Source organism: Trichechus manatus, unplaced genomic scaffold, assembly GCF_000243295.1.
Source record: "Trichechus manatus latirostris isolate Lorelei unplaced genomic scaffold, TriManLat1.0 scaffold00001, whole genome shotgun sequence".
NCBI classification, from domain to species: Eukaryota; Metazoa; Chordata; class Mammalia; order Sirenia; family Trichechidae; genus Trichechus; species Trichechus manatus.
In genome coordinates, this window is record NW_004443937.1 from 28,882,071 (window position 1) to 28,899,909 (window position 17,839).

Consider the following 17,839-nt stretch of genomic DNA (forward strand, 5'->3'; position numbering starts at 1 on the left):
TATGGCCCCCAGACACCCTTTTAGCTCAGTGGTGAAGTCATTTCCGAGGTTCACCGTTCAGTCGTGGAGTGGACAGCCCCATAAAACCAAATGGGACTAATGAGGTACAGCAGTCCAGGGACAAGGGCCAGAAGGCAGAAGGGGACAGGAAAGCTGGTGATAGGGAACTCAAAGTTGAGTAAAGATAGTGTTGATGTGTTGTGAGGTTGTTAACCATTGTCATACAGCAACGTGTACTAACTGTTAAATGAAAAACTATTTTGTTCTGTAAGCCTTTATCTAAATTGAGATTAGCAGCACAATTGGAAGAGCATAGTCAATGTCACTGAACTGTGCATGTAGAAATCTTTGAAATGGTGTATCTTTGGCTATGTATATTTTCACCAGAAGAAAAAGGTCGAGAAGGGAGAGCGTTGACATGTTGTGGGGTTGTTAACCAATATCATAAAACAATATGTGTACTAGTGTTTCATGAGAAACTGTTTGTTCTGTAAGCCTTCACCTGAAGTACAATTTAAAAAAAAAAAAAATCAGTTGACCATAGATGTATGGGTAGCTCATTTCTTTTTAATGCTGAATAATATTCCATTGTATGGATATACCACAGTTTGTTTATTCCTTCACCTATTGAAAGATATCTTGTTTGTGTCAACTATGAGTAAAGTTGTATGAAAATATATAGGCAGTTTTTATTTTATTTTTATTATTGTTGTGCTTTAAGTGAAAGTTTACAATTCGAGTTAGTCTCTCATATAAAAATTTATATATATGTTGTTATGTGACCCTAGTTGCTCTCCCTATACTGTGACAGCATACTCCTCCTCCCCATCCTGAATTTCCCATGTCCATGCAGCCAGCTTATGGCCCCCTCTGCCTTCTTATCTCACTTCTGGAGAGGAGCTTCCCATATAGTCTTATGTATCTACTTGAGCTAAGTAGCACACTCTTCACAAGTTATCATTTTATGTCCCATAGTCCAGTCTAATCATTGTCTGAAGAGTTGGCCCCAGGAATGGTTTTAGTTTTGGGCTAACTGAGAGTCTGGGGGTCATGTCTTCTGGGGTCCCTCCAGTCTCCATGAAACCGTTAAGTCTGGTCTTTTTACCAGAATTTGAGTTCTGCACCGCTCTTTTCTGCCGAGTCAGGGGCTCTGTGTTGTGTTCCCTGTCAGGGAGGTCATTGGTGGTAGCCGGGCACCATCTAGTTCTTTTGGTCTCAGGCTGATGAAATCTCTGGTTTATGTGGCCCTTTCTGTTTCTTGGGCTAATACTTTCCTTGTGTCTTTGGTGTTTTTCATCCTCCTTTGCTCCAGGTGAGTTGGGACCAATTGATGCATCTTAGATGGCCACTTGTTAGCTTTTAAGATCCCGGATGCCACTCACCAAAGTGGGATGCAGAACATTTTCTTAATAAACTTTGTTATGCCAGTTGGCCTAGATATCCCCTGAAAGCATGGTCCCTAGACGCCCGTCCCTGCTACTCTGTCCCTTGAAGTGTTTGGTTGTATTCAGGAAACTTCTTAGCTTTGGTTTAATCCAGTTGTGCTGACTTCCCCTGTAGTGTGTGTTGTCCTTCCCTTCACCTGAGATAATTCTTGTCTACTGTCTAGCTAATGAATACCCCCTCCCTCCCTCTGCAGCCTGGTAACCATCAGAGAATGTTTTCTTCTGTGTTTAAACCTTTTCTTGAGTTCTTACAATAGTGATCTTATACAATATTTGTCCTTTTGCGACTGACTAAATTCCCTCAGCGTAATGCCTTCCAGATTCCTCCACGTTATAAGATGTTTCACGGATTCATCATTGTTATTTATTGTTGCTTGGTACTCGATTGTGTGAAAATACCATGATTTGTTTATCCATTTGTCCGTTGATGGGTACCTAGGTTGTTTTCCATCTTTTTGCTGTCGTGAACAGTGCTACAGTGAACATGAGTGTGCATATATCTATTCGTGTGATGGCTCTTATTTCTCTAGGATATATTCCAAGGAGTGGGATTGCTGGACTGTATGGTACTTCTATTTCTAGCTTTTTAAGGAAGTTGCAAATTGATTTCCAAAGTGGTTATACAGTTTTACATTCCTACCAACATGTATGCAGGTTTTTGTGTAACATAAGTGTCTTAGTCATCTAGTGCTGCCATAACAGAAATACCACAGGTGGATGGTTTTTACGAAGAGAAGTTTATTTCCTCACAGTCAAAGTAGGCTAAAAGTCCAAATTCAGGGCGTTAGCTCCAGGGGAAGTCTTTCTCTCTCTGTCGGCCTTCTCATCAGTGTTCCCCTGGACTAGGAGCTTCTCCACGCAGGGACCCCGGTCCAAAGGACGTGCTCTGCTCCCGGCACTGCTTTCTTGATGGTATGAGGTCCCCCTGTCTCACTGCTCATTTCTGTCTTTATATCTCAAGAGATTGCCTCAGGACACAATCCAGTCTTTTAGATCAGGTCCTGCCTTACTGACACAACTGCCACCCATCCGCCCTCATTAACATCATGGAGGCAGGTTTACAGCATACAGGAAAATCACACAGTACCAGGAATCATGGCCTAGCCAAATTGATACACACATTTTTTGGGGGACATAATTCAATCCATGACAGTAAGTTTTCAACTCATTTGGGTAAATACCAAGGAGCGTGAATGCTGGATCATATAATAACACTGTTCAGCTTTGTAAGCAACTGCTAAACTGTCTTCCAAGGTGGCTGTACCATTTTACATTCCCACCAGCAATGAATGAGAGTCCCTGTTGCTCCACATCCTCACCAGCATTTGGTATTGTCAGTGTTTTGCATTTTTACCATTCTGATAGGTGTGTTAAGAGCTCAGCTGCTAGCCAGAGGGTCAGCAATTCGAACCCACCAGCTATTCCTTGGAAACCCTATGGGCAGTTCTACTCTGTCCTGTAGGGTCGCTGTGAGTCTGAATTGACTCAGTGACAAGGGGTTTGGTTTTTGGTTTTGGTTAATTGATGTGTAGTGGTATCTTGTTTGTTTTAATTTACAATTTCCTAATGACATCAGATATTGAGCTCTTTTCACATACTTATTTGCCATTTGTGTATCATCTTTGGATCCCAGGTGGTGCAGCGTAAGAGCTCATCTGCTAACCAAGAGGTCAGCAATTCAAATCCACCAGCTGCTGCTTGGAAACCCTATGGGGCTGTTTTGCTCTGTCCTGTAGGGTCGCTGTGAGTCGGAAACGACTTGATGACAAAAGGGTTGTTGTTGTTTCTTTTTTGGGGGGCGTATATCTTCTTTGGTGTGTTGTCTGTTCACATCTTCTGCTCACTTATTAATTAGGTTGTTTTAGGTTGACTTTTAAGAGTTCTTTGTCTATTTTGAATACAAGTCCTTTATCAGTTATTTGTTTTGCAAATATTTTCACCCAGTCTGTGGCTCTTCTTTTCATTCTCCTAAGGTAAAAACATTTTCTACCTATAAAGTCAAGAAGTCTTCCCGCAAGAAGAAATAAATCTCAGTACATTGAATTGAAATCTTTTGGACGGGAGCTAGCTGTGAGTTATTATGTAAATATACATTTTGACTTACTTCCCCAAACCTCAGATTCATTCACACTGCCCTGCCTGACACGTAGCCTTTCAACAGGACAAAAAGTAAGTTGGAACTGTTCTGGAAAATCCAGATATGCAGGCTGTTCTTAACATGCTTGAGAAACCTCAACATGCTTCCTAATACCATTGAAGGCTCTCCCTTTTTATTTTTTTATTTTTATTTTTTTTATTGTACTTCCGGTGAAGGCTTACAGAACAAATAGTTTCTCGTGAAACAGAAGTACACATGTTGTTTTATGGCATTGGTTAACAACCCCACAACATATCAACCCTCTAACTTCTCAACCTTTTTTTTTTTTTGGTGAAAATACACATAGCCAAAGATACACCATTTCAAAAATGTCTACATGCACAGTTCAGTGACATTGACTATGCTTTTCGAATTGTGTTGTTACTCTCACTTAAGATGAAGGCTTACAGAACAAAATAGTTTCTCATTTAACAGTTACTACAGATGTTGCCCTATGACAATGGTTAACAATCTCACAACACATCAACAACACCCTTAGTCAACCTTGGTTCCCTATCACCAGCTTCCTTCTCCCCTTCTGCTTTCTGGCCCTTGTCACTAGACTCCTGTACCTCGTTAGTCTCATTTGGTTTTACAGGGCTGTCCACTCCCAGGCTGAACAGTGAACCTTGGAGGTAACTTCACCACTGAGCTAAAAGGGTGTCTGGGGCCATACTCTGGGGGTTTCTCCTGTCTCCTTTAGGCCAGTAAATCTGATCTTTTTTTTGTGGGTTAAAATTATGCTCTACATCCTTCTCCAGCTCTGTCCAGAACCCTTTGTTGTGATCCTGGTCAGAGCAGTCAGTGGTGGTAGCCGGGCACCATCTAGCTGTACTGGACTCAGTCCGGTGGAGGTGAAGGCTTTCCCTTTTTAAACTGTATTTTTTTCCCCCGTTTTTCTTATAAAGGGAAGAAGTGTTCAATTATATGATCACTTCCATCTCAGTAATTTTGGTAGCTTCAAACTAAAAGGTTGTCAGTATTCCTTTTAATACACTGAATGGTATGTCTTAGGTCAGAGGATGTCTAACCACATCCAAGGGTTATGTCTGTGATAGATAGCCAGAGCAGAGAGCAAATGTGTGCCAGATCTGATTAGGAGGGTTTCTTAATGGTTGTGGGCTGTGCCTTTGTACTACTTTGGAATACTTGGCAGCAAATCTCGCTGGGGCATTGTTAGTGATTTCTTGGCCTTGTCTTTTCTGAAACTCCCAGATTAGCACAGATTTCTGCCATGTGCAGGGATCGTTCCCTTACTCTCTATACGTATCTGCTGCAATGGCATCCATGATATTATAGCTCAGCAAATGTTTCCTTCTAAATATGACTGACTTAATTTGAACATGTCTTAAGTGTGAAAAGCCACCTCTTTTTTTTTTTATTAGGGGCTGGAGTTGGATAATTCCATGTTATTTGCATACGAGAATGGGTAGACCTAAAATGATTAGAGGACATAGCCTCCTATCTCAGTGGACATTTTCTGACTCGAAGCCTCAATTCTCAGTCTTGTAGCTTCTGTCAGAGTGGCATTGGGTCTATAGCTTTTTGTCTAAGAAAAAAAGAACGGCAGGTGGTATCTTCCTAAAATGGTGGCTGAACAGTATGTGTTCAGAAATCTGGCAGCTCAGTATTTTATTCATGTTTTTCAGGGTACTGTTTCTGCAGAAAGTAAGTCAGCAGGGCTCTCTGAAATGTCTCGGTAAGCATATTGAAGCCAGAGGGGCTAAATAGAGACAGCCTTTAAGAGAACTAAGATTCTTGGGTGAGAGGTTGTAGATAAAGAGCCAGTAGAAATAATACCTGTTTTCAATGGTGAAGAATAGTTGCTAGTTCCTGCGCAGCCTTTGTAGTGGGCTCAGCACTGCAGGCTGTGCAGCATCAGTGGACTGATGGGCCTCTTGGCTGTTCCCTACCACCTCCCGCCATCAGGTCTATAAGAAAAAGAAATGAAAGAGAAATGGTTAGATTACGTTATTCAATAAACAAAGCAAAGTAAGAAGCTTTTCATTTTCCAGTTGTTTTTAGAAACTTTCCCTTTTTCTTTCCCCACAGCGATTCCATTTAGAGACCTAGATAATGAAGTTGCATTGATATTGAATTTAGAGTCCACCTTTCCAGAAGAAAAAGGGCCAGGGATGCTAGAACAGCAGTCATCTCAGAACATGAACGGGTGTCATAAGGATGACACAAATCCACTGCCCTTCAGATATGGGGGGAAATGGTCCTGATTGCAATAGGAGAGAAAATCTATTTTATCTGGCACTAACAACCCCTGCCCTGCATACTTCACAGTTATTTTAGGGTCATCTTAGGAAAGAACAAGCCGTATTGGTTTGTATATCTATATCTATTCTACTTCATGAGTACTTTGATTTAAAGAAGTAAAAAATAGGATGTAGGTTACAGAAGCCTAAGTTCCGAGGGGAATTCTGAGGATGTATCAGTAAGATATTTTCAAAAGTAACCTTCTACTTCTGTTTAGAATTAGGTCACATCTTTGTTTGGAGATAAATTGATTAACCAGGGTGTCTTAATGAGGCTGAGGTTCTTATAAATGTAGGGTGAAACAACACTCTAAAAGATAGAAAATTTCGACAAGCTGAAATACTTGTATTTTAGTGGGTCACAGGTGGGTCAGTTATTGTAAAGTGCTAATAGCTGTTGTTAAGTGCTGTCAGGTCGGTTCCAACTCATAGTGACCCCATGTACAACAGAACAAAACACTGCCTGGTCCCGTGCCATCCGCACAATCATTATGCTTGAGCCCATTGTTGCAGTCAGTATGTCAACACAACTCCTGCGGGTCTTCCTCTTTTTTGCTGACCCTCTACTTTATCAAGCATGATGTCCTTCTCCAGGGACTGATCCCTCCTGATAACGTGTCCAAAGTATGTGAGACATAGTCTCTCCATCCTTGCTTCTAAGGTGCATTCTGGCTGTACTTCTTCCAAAACAGATTGGTTCGTTCTTTTGGCATTCCATGGTATATTCAGTATTCTTTGTCAACACCGTAATTCACAGGTGTCAATTCTTCTTCAGTCTTCCTTATTCATTGTCCAGCTTTTGTATCCGTATGAGGCAATTGAAAACACCATGGCTTGAGTCAGGCTAACCTTAGTCTTCAAGGTGACGTCTTTGCTTTTTAACACTTTAAAAGAGGTCTTTTGCAGCAGATTTGCCCAGGGCAATGCGTCTTTTGATTTCTTGACTGCAGCTTCCATGGGTGTTGATTGTGGATCTAGCTAATAGCTAGAGCTTGTAAAGTGCTTGTTTATGTCATTGGTGAAGGAATTTACTGAATGCTCTGTCTGCCTGGCAATCAGTCTCATTCTCTGTGATACAGCCTTAGCTTCTCACATGGAGAGAAAGGACCCTTTGGCTGTTTTGATTATTTACTGACTTGCTTACCCATTTATTTAGTTTTGCCTTTTTGTTCTTGCCACAATATGCAGATTTATTGAATCTTTAGAATGAGAGAGTCTTGTGGATCCCCTGGTTGTTGTTGATGTTAGTTGCCTACTCATGGAGCCCCATGTGTGCAGAGTAGAATTCCTGGATAGGACTTCAAGGCTGTGACCTTTCGGAGGTAGATCACCAGGCTTGTCTCCTCAGGTGCCTCTGGGTTGGTTTCAAGCACCAATCTCTCAGCTAGTAGTTGAGCAAGTAGTTAACCGTTTTTGCACCACCCAAGGACTCCCGGATCCCCTGGTAAGCAAATCTATTCTTCCTCAGTCTCACCCGGGTTGAGTTAATGGAATTGTTTCCAAGATTGTAGATCACTGGAGGCATTTTCTGGAGGAACTGGGATCTTACTTTACACTTAAGACAGGCAGGGAGTGGTGGGAGTGGTGGTGGAATATGTTCTCAGTACCAGATACCTTTCAAATAATCAAGTTGCTGCAAGCAGTCATCTAAGATGCATCGGTTGGTCCCAACCACCTGGAGTAAAGGAGAATGTAGAACACCAAAGACACAAGGAAAGTATTAGCCCAAGAGACAGAAAGGGCCACATAAACCAGAGACTTCATCAGCCTGAGACCAGAAGAACTAGATGGTGCCTGGCTACCACCAGTGATTGCCCTGACAGGGAACACAGCAGAGAGTCCCTGATGGAGCAGCAGAAAGATAGGGTACAGAACTCAAATTCTAGTAAGAAGACCAGACTTAATGGTCTGACTAAGACTGGAGGTACCCCGGAAAGCATGGCCCCTGGATTCTCTATCAGCCCAGAACTAAAACAGTTTCCGAGGCTAGTTCTTCAGACAAGGATTGGACTAGACTGTGGGACATAAAGTGATCCTCGTGAGGAGTGTGTCTCTTACCTCAAGTAGATACAAGAGACCAAAGGGGCAGCTTCTGTCCGGAGGTGAGATGAGAAGGCAGAGAGGGTTAGGAGCTGGTTGAATGGACATGGGTAATCAAGGGGGGAAAGGAGGAGTATGCTGTCGCAGAATGGGGTGAGCAATTAGGGTCACATAACAATGTATGTATAAAATTTTGTATGGGAGACTAACTTGAAATGTAATCTTCATTTAAACTACAACAATAAAAAAAAAAAGACACACAAACAAATGAATAGCCAGATTAATATTGCATATAGTAATTATGCACCAGCTATAAATATGGTGAGTTGATGTTTTCTACCCCTAGGGAAGTGCGTTTAAAATTGAGATAGCAGTTTTGATGAGAAGGGAATCAGAACTCAGGCAACCTGAACTAAGAATTTTAAATAGCCCTAGAGACTGGATCATCACGATGAAGAATTACGAACCAAAAATAAATAAATAAATACCAAAAAATAAAATAAAATAATCAAGTTGCCATATGCCAGGGCTCAGTCTGGAGTGTGTATTGTGTTTGCTGAGCTTGAGACTCTGGCTTTGAGCAGCTCTGACCCTGGTGGGTGAGGTTCAGTGAAATACAGGCTGTCCATCTTTCTTCAAAGAGCACAAGTGGGGTTTTAGCAAGATGCTGGTTGTAGAAAGTACCAGATAAACTGGTCAGGTAGTTATAAATGTTATTAAAGAGCATTTTAGAAAAAGTTTTTGTTGTGCTTTCATCTGGGCAAGAAAAGTAGTCTCAAGATAAGAAGTAGTGTTTTAGAGGACTTCTGTCTCCTTGCCCTTCAACCTTAAATTGGACCCTGAATGAGATTCTTTTTTTCGATGGAGATCCCATAGGGTTCTCATCTTGTGAATGCTCAGAGGGCAGCTCAGATCCTTTTGAAAGGCCAGTCTAAGCATTGGGCATGGAGAAGGTCAACAGGCCAAGCTACAGAGCTGTCAGAGATCTGTGTGCTTCTGGCTTCTACTTCCCTCCTTCCTCCTTCTTCTCCTTCCCTCTTTCTATCTCATTTTGGTTTTGATCTTTGGGAATAGTGAATTTTACAGAATTTTGAACTGTAACATAATCCTTGTACCATAAAGAGTGGGCCTGACTGCTTTGTAAAAGATTTCTATAAGAACTACCCTTTCGTACTAAGGAGAATGACATCTGTTTTAAACCTGTTATTTTTGTTCTTCTTGCTTCACTCTTTCTGCAAATGCATTTGATTTGTGGTTATTGAAACTCCTGGTAGCAGCCATTTACTAGCAGTCAGTCCTCTTTGTCTTGGGCACAGTGCCTGGATTAATTGGAGGTGCTTTAATAAGCCCACCTCAATGCGGCCAGTTTGGGGTATTGACAATACTGGTAAGAAACAGTGCCTTGATGGCAGTCTCTCTAAAAACTCCCATGAGTCTGGTACCTGTGTGTTGCTTTAGTCTTTACCTTGTACAGCTTTTCATCACAAGCCATTTCTTTGGTGTTTCAAGTGTTAAATGAGTTGGCTGACTCCCTGGAAGCTTAAATTAAAAAAAAAAAAAAAAGCCAACATGGTAAAAGGAAAGCCTGGCTTTTAGTGTCATATGTGTTGCTAATATGTGGGCTGTTCCGGGTATCCCAGCCATACTTTCCCATGTAAATAGGTCTTATACATGCCCCGCTTGTGAGGATCAAGTAAGATGACATTTGTGAAGAATGCCTTTGTAAACTGTAAACTGCTTTGTGAATAAAGATTACTGTCTGTTATAAACAGTACCAGTTCACAGCCACTAGTAACCGGATTCTCTCATCCTGTGTTTGGAAGAAGCACGAACCTATGAAGAGGGATTGCTGATTTTTCCCTTTGCCTTGTATTCACAAGGCTCACGTACCTTTTCCCTGCCTTTTGATCCTGCCCTCTCTCTTTCTCCCCCTCTTCCTGTTTCCCTCTCTTCCCTCCCTGTCTCCCTCCTTCCACCCTGTTTTAATGGGAAGATCTATTATGTCATATTCTTAATAGAAAGTGTAACTGACTGTGCTTGTGTTAGAGATCATCGACAGATGTTGCAAAGCTGCTGGCCAAAAGTGTTCTTTCCACTTCCTCTTGCACCTCTCCAATACCTTAAGAATCCTTGAGGCTTGGCTATGAGTCAGCTGGAGCATATGGTAGATTCTAAATTCTCTGACCCAAGTCCTTCTCACAGGCTGGCAGTCACAAAATGGAATCGTGCTGTCTCCCAGGATAGTAGCTGAAAAGGGAAATGGAAATGTGGATGTTGAGTTCAGCAGTCCTCAAGCCCAGAGTTTGCACCTCTGTAGTATCCCTGCTGTGGAGAGTAAGAACTTTTTGCAGCTTCACATTAAGACCCCTTGACATGTACTTAGGAACACCTATGTGTGACTTTGCCAAGTGAGGACTTTGGGCATAGGAGAATTTTATTTAGCAGATTTTAATATAATTTAAGTCTAATCTAACCCTGCTGAGAAAGGAAGTGTCTTTGATTTTACTTTCAAATACATGGTGCCTCATTAGGAGCCAGACTCATGGTCTTCATGGTACCTTTGCTTTTTTAAGTAGCTTAATAAATAACCAGTAATCCAAATGATGAATAAAAATCCAAATGTATGAAGTTGGTAAATAGCAGACAGCCACTAAAAGCGATCAAATCGTCCTACCCATTTATTAATCCAACTCTCCACAGGTCACTTCACCAGGAGCCACTGACAGATCTCTACTCCAGAAAATCTGGAGAAAGGGCATAGGGGGAGCAGTGTATGTCTCGCCGGTGCTTGGTATATCTGGGCTGCCTGTATATGATAGCTGCTGGAGAATCAAATCATAGATAAACCTGATTATTTTCATTAAGATTTTTTTCTGTGATTATTATTATTAAAAATTGGCTGTTCTTTAACAGTGGTGTTAAAACCATTTCATATTCTTCAGCGATGGTCGCCGACGATCTTATGTTTAGCCATGTGCAGGTTGAAAAGGAAGGGCCATTTGAGTTGTAGGGGACTCTGAAGAATAAGAAATAATTAACTTTGTAACATATTCGGTGAAGGTCATCTTCTCAAAGTTGATATGCTAATGGGGACTACAAGCAGGGAGAATTCCCTACCCTAGTGCAGCCCTTGGAACAACGTATTTGTTATCTGAGAAGTCTAAAGTGCTCCTTGCCTTAGAAATTCCGGAATCTACCGATGCCTCCATGTGGTGAAATCAGAATTTACAGTTTTCTACAATTCACAGTAGTGCCCTGTTCTGGTAGCACTGTTCAAATGGCTGCCCACATGTTTTATGGATTGGGTACATAGAGGTACAATATAACAGCAATACCTCCTTCCAGCGTCACTGTGTTCTAGGCACCCTGGTCCTCCAGGGATAGTTGGATCCATTCAGTCTCTCGTTCATTCAACAAGTGCTTATTAGGCTCCTTCTCTATACCAGGTAAACTGCACTTGGTGCTGGTAATTTAGCAAGATTTAGCCTGGATACTAAGATCTCGCCCAACAATTTGGCAATTTACACTAAGTGTTATCGTAAAGATACAAGTTCTGACTCGCGGTGACCATTCCCTGTGAAAGGTTAGTCTTTTAGTAGATTGAAATGGGTTATGAAATACTACTACATGTCAAGCAAGCAAGGTGAAATGAGTGGGAATTTGATCCTGTCTAGTCTCAGCTGCTGATACTAGTCCTTTTCTAGCACTTATGGCTTAAAATAATCATTTATTGAACCCTCACCATATTCCGTGCTACACTCTTTACATCTATTAATTGAATGAATCTTCACAACTACCCTATGAGTTACAACTACCCTGTGAATTAGGCACTGTTATCCCTACTTTGGAGCCCTGGTGGCGTAGTGATTAAGGGCTTGACTGCTAACCAAAAGGTCAGCAGTTCGAGCCTACTAGCAACTCCTTGGAAACCCTGTGAGGCAGTTCTGCTCTGTCCTGTAGGGTCACTATGAGTCAGAATTGACTTGCCAGCAGTGGGTTTTTTTGTTGTTGTTGTTTGTTTGTTTATTCCTACTTTACAGATGAGGAAACTAAAGCACAGAGAAGTTACAGACCTTGTTGACGGTCATGGAGTAGAGGCAGGATTCAGATTCAGGGAATCTGTCCCGGAGTCCATGCTCTTAAATAATGTACTGTCTCCAGGTGGAATGGGACCATCTTGACCAACCTCCCTCATGGGTCACTTCTCTGGCCCACCCTGTGTGCAGAGCTTTTCTGTTTCCTGGATTGGCTGCTCAGGGCAAATTGCCTATCTCTGACACTGAGCAGGAGTTGGTCAGTGTGGCAGGAGGTCCCATCTCTACAGCTCCAAATGTGAATCCAGCCTGCCCTTCACCAGCTGAGTGACCTTGCCTCTCTGAGCTTGTTTCCTCACATGTAAAATGGAGATAATGTTCCTTCATAGTTTCTGGCTCTGAGTAAGCGCTTAATAAATATTAGCAATTTTTTATTACCATTTCCCTCTGGCCTCAAAAACAAGCCAGGAAACAGGTTCTGAGAGTCCAGATTCTAGGACCCAAGTAGGCGGGCAATTTTCCTTCGGTGATGACAAGACAATAATTTTATTCTATGTATTTCTCTTGACTCTTTTGGTATGAAAAGCAGAGAGGTAAAGCATTATTTGACAGATGTATGGATTCAAGCAAGAAACTGAGGTCCAATTGCAAAGAAATGCCTTGTATAACTCAGAGCCCTGTCTGAGGAGACACAGAGGACCCTAGAGGGCGGAGAATGAACACAGCACAGGGGCTAGTTCCAGAGTCGCATCCTCGGTTAGTTCACTTACAAGTGTGGGTGAGGGTCCCTTGTTTAGCAGGCAGAGATTTTTCTCCTCTGCTCCAGCAGGTATCTGCTGGCTAGTGTTTATTAAACAAAACTTATTTTCTTGGTGTGAAATAGAATTTATAACTTGTCCAAAGTGAAGAGGCAAGGGAGCTCTGTAACTACAGGTGTATTGAGCCCCTTCCCCCCACCTGTTCTGTGCCATACTTTCCCTAAGGATTTATTTGCCACTGGTTGCTTCTCAGGTCTCAGGGCCAGCTCGCTCTGCAGGCTCCAAGCCAGAGTGATGCTGCTGCCACCGCTGCTGCCACCACCACCGCTACTTCCACCAACCATTTACAATTCCTGCTATAAGGACGTGACCTGCTGTGAAGCTTTCACCTTTCTCCTCTCTAACTGTGTTCAGTATTGTACCTCTTTCTTCTCGTGCTTTTGCCATACAGTCAGTGTTTCAAAGAAAATTTTCAGGCCACCAAAGTTATAGCCCTTACTACCCTCCAAGGAGATGTGAGTTAGCTATGGAAAAGAAGATAATTGAGAGGGCTTCTGTCCCTCTCTGCTGCAGAAGGAAGAATTTGCTTCTTGGTAGTGTGCTAGCACCCAAGCCAGATGGGGGACTTTTTGGGACTCATGAGAATGCACTACAGAAGTAGATTGGACCTAGCCTGCCCAAGGACAGCGCCCCACCCCACAGGAGCCAAGGCTGAAGACCAGTTCCTCCTTCTCCCACTGTCCTTCCCTAAGCTTAAGCTTGCTGTGCCACACTGCCCCAAGTCTGCGGCTTTAAACAGCCATTTCCTTTTGTCAGTGAAAAAGCTCCCTCTTCTTTATAAAACATTTCAGCTTGGGGACTGGAAAGGCCCTCTGTGCTTTCCTGTCTCTCTCCGTCTCTAAGGGGTTGACGTTGATGGTTTCTGTCTTTGTCTTCACAGGGAACTCTAATGATCCATGACAGAGAGGTCACCCTCGAGTATGTACCAAGTCCAGATTTTTGGTACTGCAAACGGGTAAGTGCTAAGAATTCCTTTCCTTAGAAGTAAGGATCTAACATTATAGCCCCTCCACATTTCCAGGAATGCCGTTTGGTAGTGTATATTGTCAAGGGCAAAACTCTGCTTCCTAAGTTCACTTCACATGAACTGGAGGACAAGGCAAGATTATAACTCCTTTCCAGCTGCTGCCTTTGGCCATAGAGGATTCGGACCTACTGGAGATGTTTTACAGAGGCATGTGCTTTCTGTTGATTTAGCTTGATATTTTTATTAGTCTTAGTGAAATACAATTTGGATAGCTGTGGTTGTCATTTAGCCAGAGCACTCACATTTCATGGGTATACTGCTTTACAAGGAGTCCCTGGGTGGCACAAATGGTTAAGCACTCAACTACTAACTGAAAGTTTGGAGGTTCAGATCCACCCAGAGGTGCCTTGGAAGGAAGGCCTGGTGATCTACCTAAAAAGATCACAGCCACTGAAAACTCTATGGAGCACAGTTCTGTTCTAAAACATGGGGTCACCATGAGTCAGAATTGACCCACTGCAGCTAGTTTTATACTACTTTAACGTGTTAATTTAAGAAAACATTTAACTTCTAAAAATTATTTATGGTAAAATATACATAACAAAGTTTACCATTTTTGAGTGTATAATTCAGTGGCTTTTAGTACCTTTACAATGTTGTGTGATTATCACCACTATTTTCATTCAGTTTTTTTTTATCATCACAAATAGAAACTCTGTACCTATTAAACATAACTTGCCATTGTCACCTTTCTTCCCCCAGCCCTTAGTAACCTCTCTTCTACCTCTGTCTCTGTGAATTTGCCTCAGTATAAGTGAAATGGTACATTATGTGGCCTTTTATGTCTGGCTTCTTTCACTTAACATCATGTTTTCAAGTTTCATCCATGTAATAGCATGTATCGGTACTTCATTCCTTTCAAGGCTGAGACTAATAGTCCATTGTGTGGCTATACCACATTTTGTTTATCTGTTCATCAGTTGATGGACATTTGTGTTGTTTCCACCTTTTGGCTATTATGAATAATGTTGCTATGGACGTTTGTGTATAAATTTTTGCTTCAGCACCTGCTTTGAATTTGTTTGGGTATATACCCAGGAGTAGAATTGCTGGGTCATATGGTAATTCTGTGTTTAACTTTTTGAGAAACCACCAAACTTTTCCAAAGACAGCAGCTGTACCATTTTACATTCCCACCAGCAATATATGAGGGTTCCAATTTTCCTGTATCCCCACCAACACTTGTTATTTTCTGGGTTTTTTTTTTTAGCCATGCTAGTGGGTGTGAAGTGGTATTTCATAGTGGTTTCGATTTACATTTCCCTAATAATGTTGACTTGGTGCCACAGTGGTTAAGTACTTGGTTGCTAACCAAAAGGTCAGTGGTTCAAACCCACCAGCCACTCCGTGGGAGAAAGATGTGGCAGTCCACTTCCATAAAGATTATAGTCTTAGACCACTAATGACTATCCTGACAGGGAGCACAACAGAGAGTCCCCCTGATGGAGCAGCAGAAAAGTGGGGTGCAGAACTCAAATTCGAGTAAAAAGACCAGACTTAATGGTCTGAGACTGGAGGAACCCCAGAAAGCATGGCCCTCGGACTCTGTCAGCCTAACACTAAAACCATTCCCGAGGCCAACTCTTCAGACAAAGATTAGACTGGACTATGGGACAGAAAATGATACTCGTGAAGAGTGTGCTTCTTAGCTCAAGTAGATACATGAGACTAAATGGCAGCTCCTGGCCAGAGGTGAGATGAGAACGCATAGAGGGTCAGGAGCTTGTTGAATGAACACGGGAAATCGGATTAGAAAGGAGGAGTGTGTGGTCACAGTATAGGGAGAGCAATTAGGGTCACATAACAATGTATGTCTAAATTTTTGTATGAGCGACTAACTTGAATTGTAAACTTTCACTTAAAGTACAACAATAAAATAAAAATAAATAAAAAGATCATAGCCTTGGAAACCCTACAGGGCAGTTCTGCTGTCCTATAGGGTCACTGTGAGTCAGAATCAACTCGATGGCAATGAGTTTTAATGATGTTGAGCATCTTTTCATGTGCTAGTTGGCCGTTTGTATATCTTTGCAGAAATGTCTATTCAAGTCCTTTGCCCATTTTTAATTGGGTTGTTTATCTTTTGGTTGTTGAGTTGTGAGAGTGTTTTTTTTTTTATGTATTCTGAGTATTAGACGCTAATCAGGTATATGATTTGCAAAAATTTTCTCTTGTGAATTGTCTTTACACTTTCTTGATAGTGTCCTTTGATGCACAAAAGTTTTTAATTTTGATGAAATCTATTTTATCTATTTTTTCTTTTGTTGCTTCTGCTTTCAGTGTCATATCTAAGAATTCATTGCCAAATCCAAGGTCATAAAGATATACCGTTATGTTTTCTTCTAAGAGTTTTATAGTTTTAGCCCTTACCTTTATGTCCTTGAGCCATCTTGAGTTAATTTTTGTATGTGGTATGGGGTAAGAGTCCAACTTCGTTCTTCTGCATATGAAATTGGGAAGTAAGAGTCCTCCAACTTTGTTTTTCTTTTTCAAGATTGTTTGCTCTTCAGGGTTCTTTGCAATTCTGTATGAATTTTAGGATCAGCTTTCCCTTTTCTGCAAAAAAGGCCGTTGGGATTTTGATAACATTTAACATTTTAGTAGTGATTGCGTCAATATCATGGGATCATGAGTAATGTCCCCCCCCCCACTCCCCATTATACTTACCATATTAGCTATACAGTTCAAGTATTGTTTCTTTTATAATCGAAGGTTGAGGGAGTTAGTGTTAAAGGAAAAAATTTTGAACCTTCTTTTCCATTAATGGGCAGAAGGCAGAAGTTGACATTTGATATCAGAGTTACACAGCTATAGCTAAGGCTGTTGCTTTGTACTTTCTGAGCTTGTTGGAAAATAGAGGTGCCATCCTGCATATGCAGCCTCAAGTGCACTATGATACGGAGTGCACTTGACTTTTTGTTCACGGAGTTAAGCAAAAGGAACTGTGTTCACACTACAAGTGTCTCTCTTCCCTTGTTCTGGACTAATTAATGCTCCTTCCCCTTTAGCATCGTCAGAATAGCTGCCAGAAGCACTGATTACATATATTTTTCTCCTCCTTCCTTGCCCCTTGTTATCAATGTTTGAGAAAGGAGTTAAAAAGTTGAATTCTCATCATTTCCAGCCAACCCTGAATGGCGCTCTCATAACCAGTTCTGGACTGAGTTTTGGATGCAGAATGGTAAAGGTTTTGGGGCAATAGTATTCTGTAAGCCATTCAACAGTCCAGTTTTTTAGTTAAGTATATTTCCTATAAAAATTCTTGTACAGGGCAAAGGAATTTTTGACTGCCCTGAAGTCCAGACATCCTGTTAGAAGGCTGCTGTCAGCAGCTCATTAGATCCTGTCTGCCAGCTCTGATTAATGAGAGGGATTTCAGACCCTTCAGGCTTTGAGGTGTTCTGGGGTATGACTTGTTTCTCATTTTCGGCAGATGTTACTGTGTTGGATATGCATAAAGTTTTTTAAATGTTTCGGTCAAATTGAATTCTTTCCCACTTTCCCTTGCAGTGTAAGGCCAACACTGGTGGACTCCAATCTTCATGTTCGTTCTGCAAGGGTCCAAGGGAAGGTGAGTGGTAGTGGTTTTTGTTTTTGCACTGGATAAAACAAATTTTGTGCCTTCCTTGTCTTTAAAAAGTTGTCATCCCTAAATACGAAGTCTGTCTGAAAGCTTTTAAAAATGTGATGTCCAACTTCATGTAATCTATTAGTGAACAATTTTGGGTCTCACGAGTCCCAGCAGGGGAAAGAGATGGGGTTGCAGGTTCCTCAGGTTGGGATGGCTGAGCAGGCAGCTGACCAGAAGTCTTTAGAATTGGTATTTGGAATACATTTAAGGATGTTAGGCTGGGCTAGAATCTACATGGCGTCAGCCTGTGTAACGCCACCCCTCCCCCCAACACACACACACATACACACACACACTTCTTTCAAGTTATTGGGAATCATTTGCTATCAATATTGTTGCTCATGTATACTCCACCAGTATTTCAGAAGGCTTCAACAGGAAAACATTTGTTAAAATAACAGTAAAAATATAAACAAGAGAAAATAATTAGGATTAGGGGAATG

The 17,839-nt window shown here is 41.6% G+C and overlaps 1 protein-coding gene across 5 annotated transcripts in view; it reads left to right on the forward strand.

The window, feature by feature from the left end:
• RBM6 (RNA binding motif protein 6) overlaps positions 1–17,839 on the forward strand; it is a 105,430-nt gene that overhangs the window by 73,325 nt on the left and 14,266 nt on the right. For all 5 annotated transcript variants that reach the window (XM_023727002.1, XM_023727008.1, XM_023727007.1 and 2 more), the window contains 2 exons: positions 13,619–13,693; positions 17,276–17,336. In XM_023727002.1, the coding sequence (XP_023582770.1) occupies positions 13,619–13,693; positions 17,276–17,336 (136 nt within the window). The remainder of the gene's footprint in view (positions 1–13,618; positions 13,694–17,275; positions 17,337–17,839) is intronic.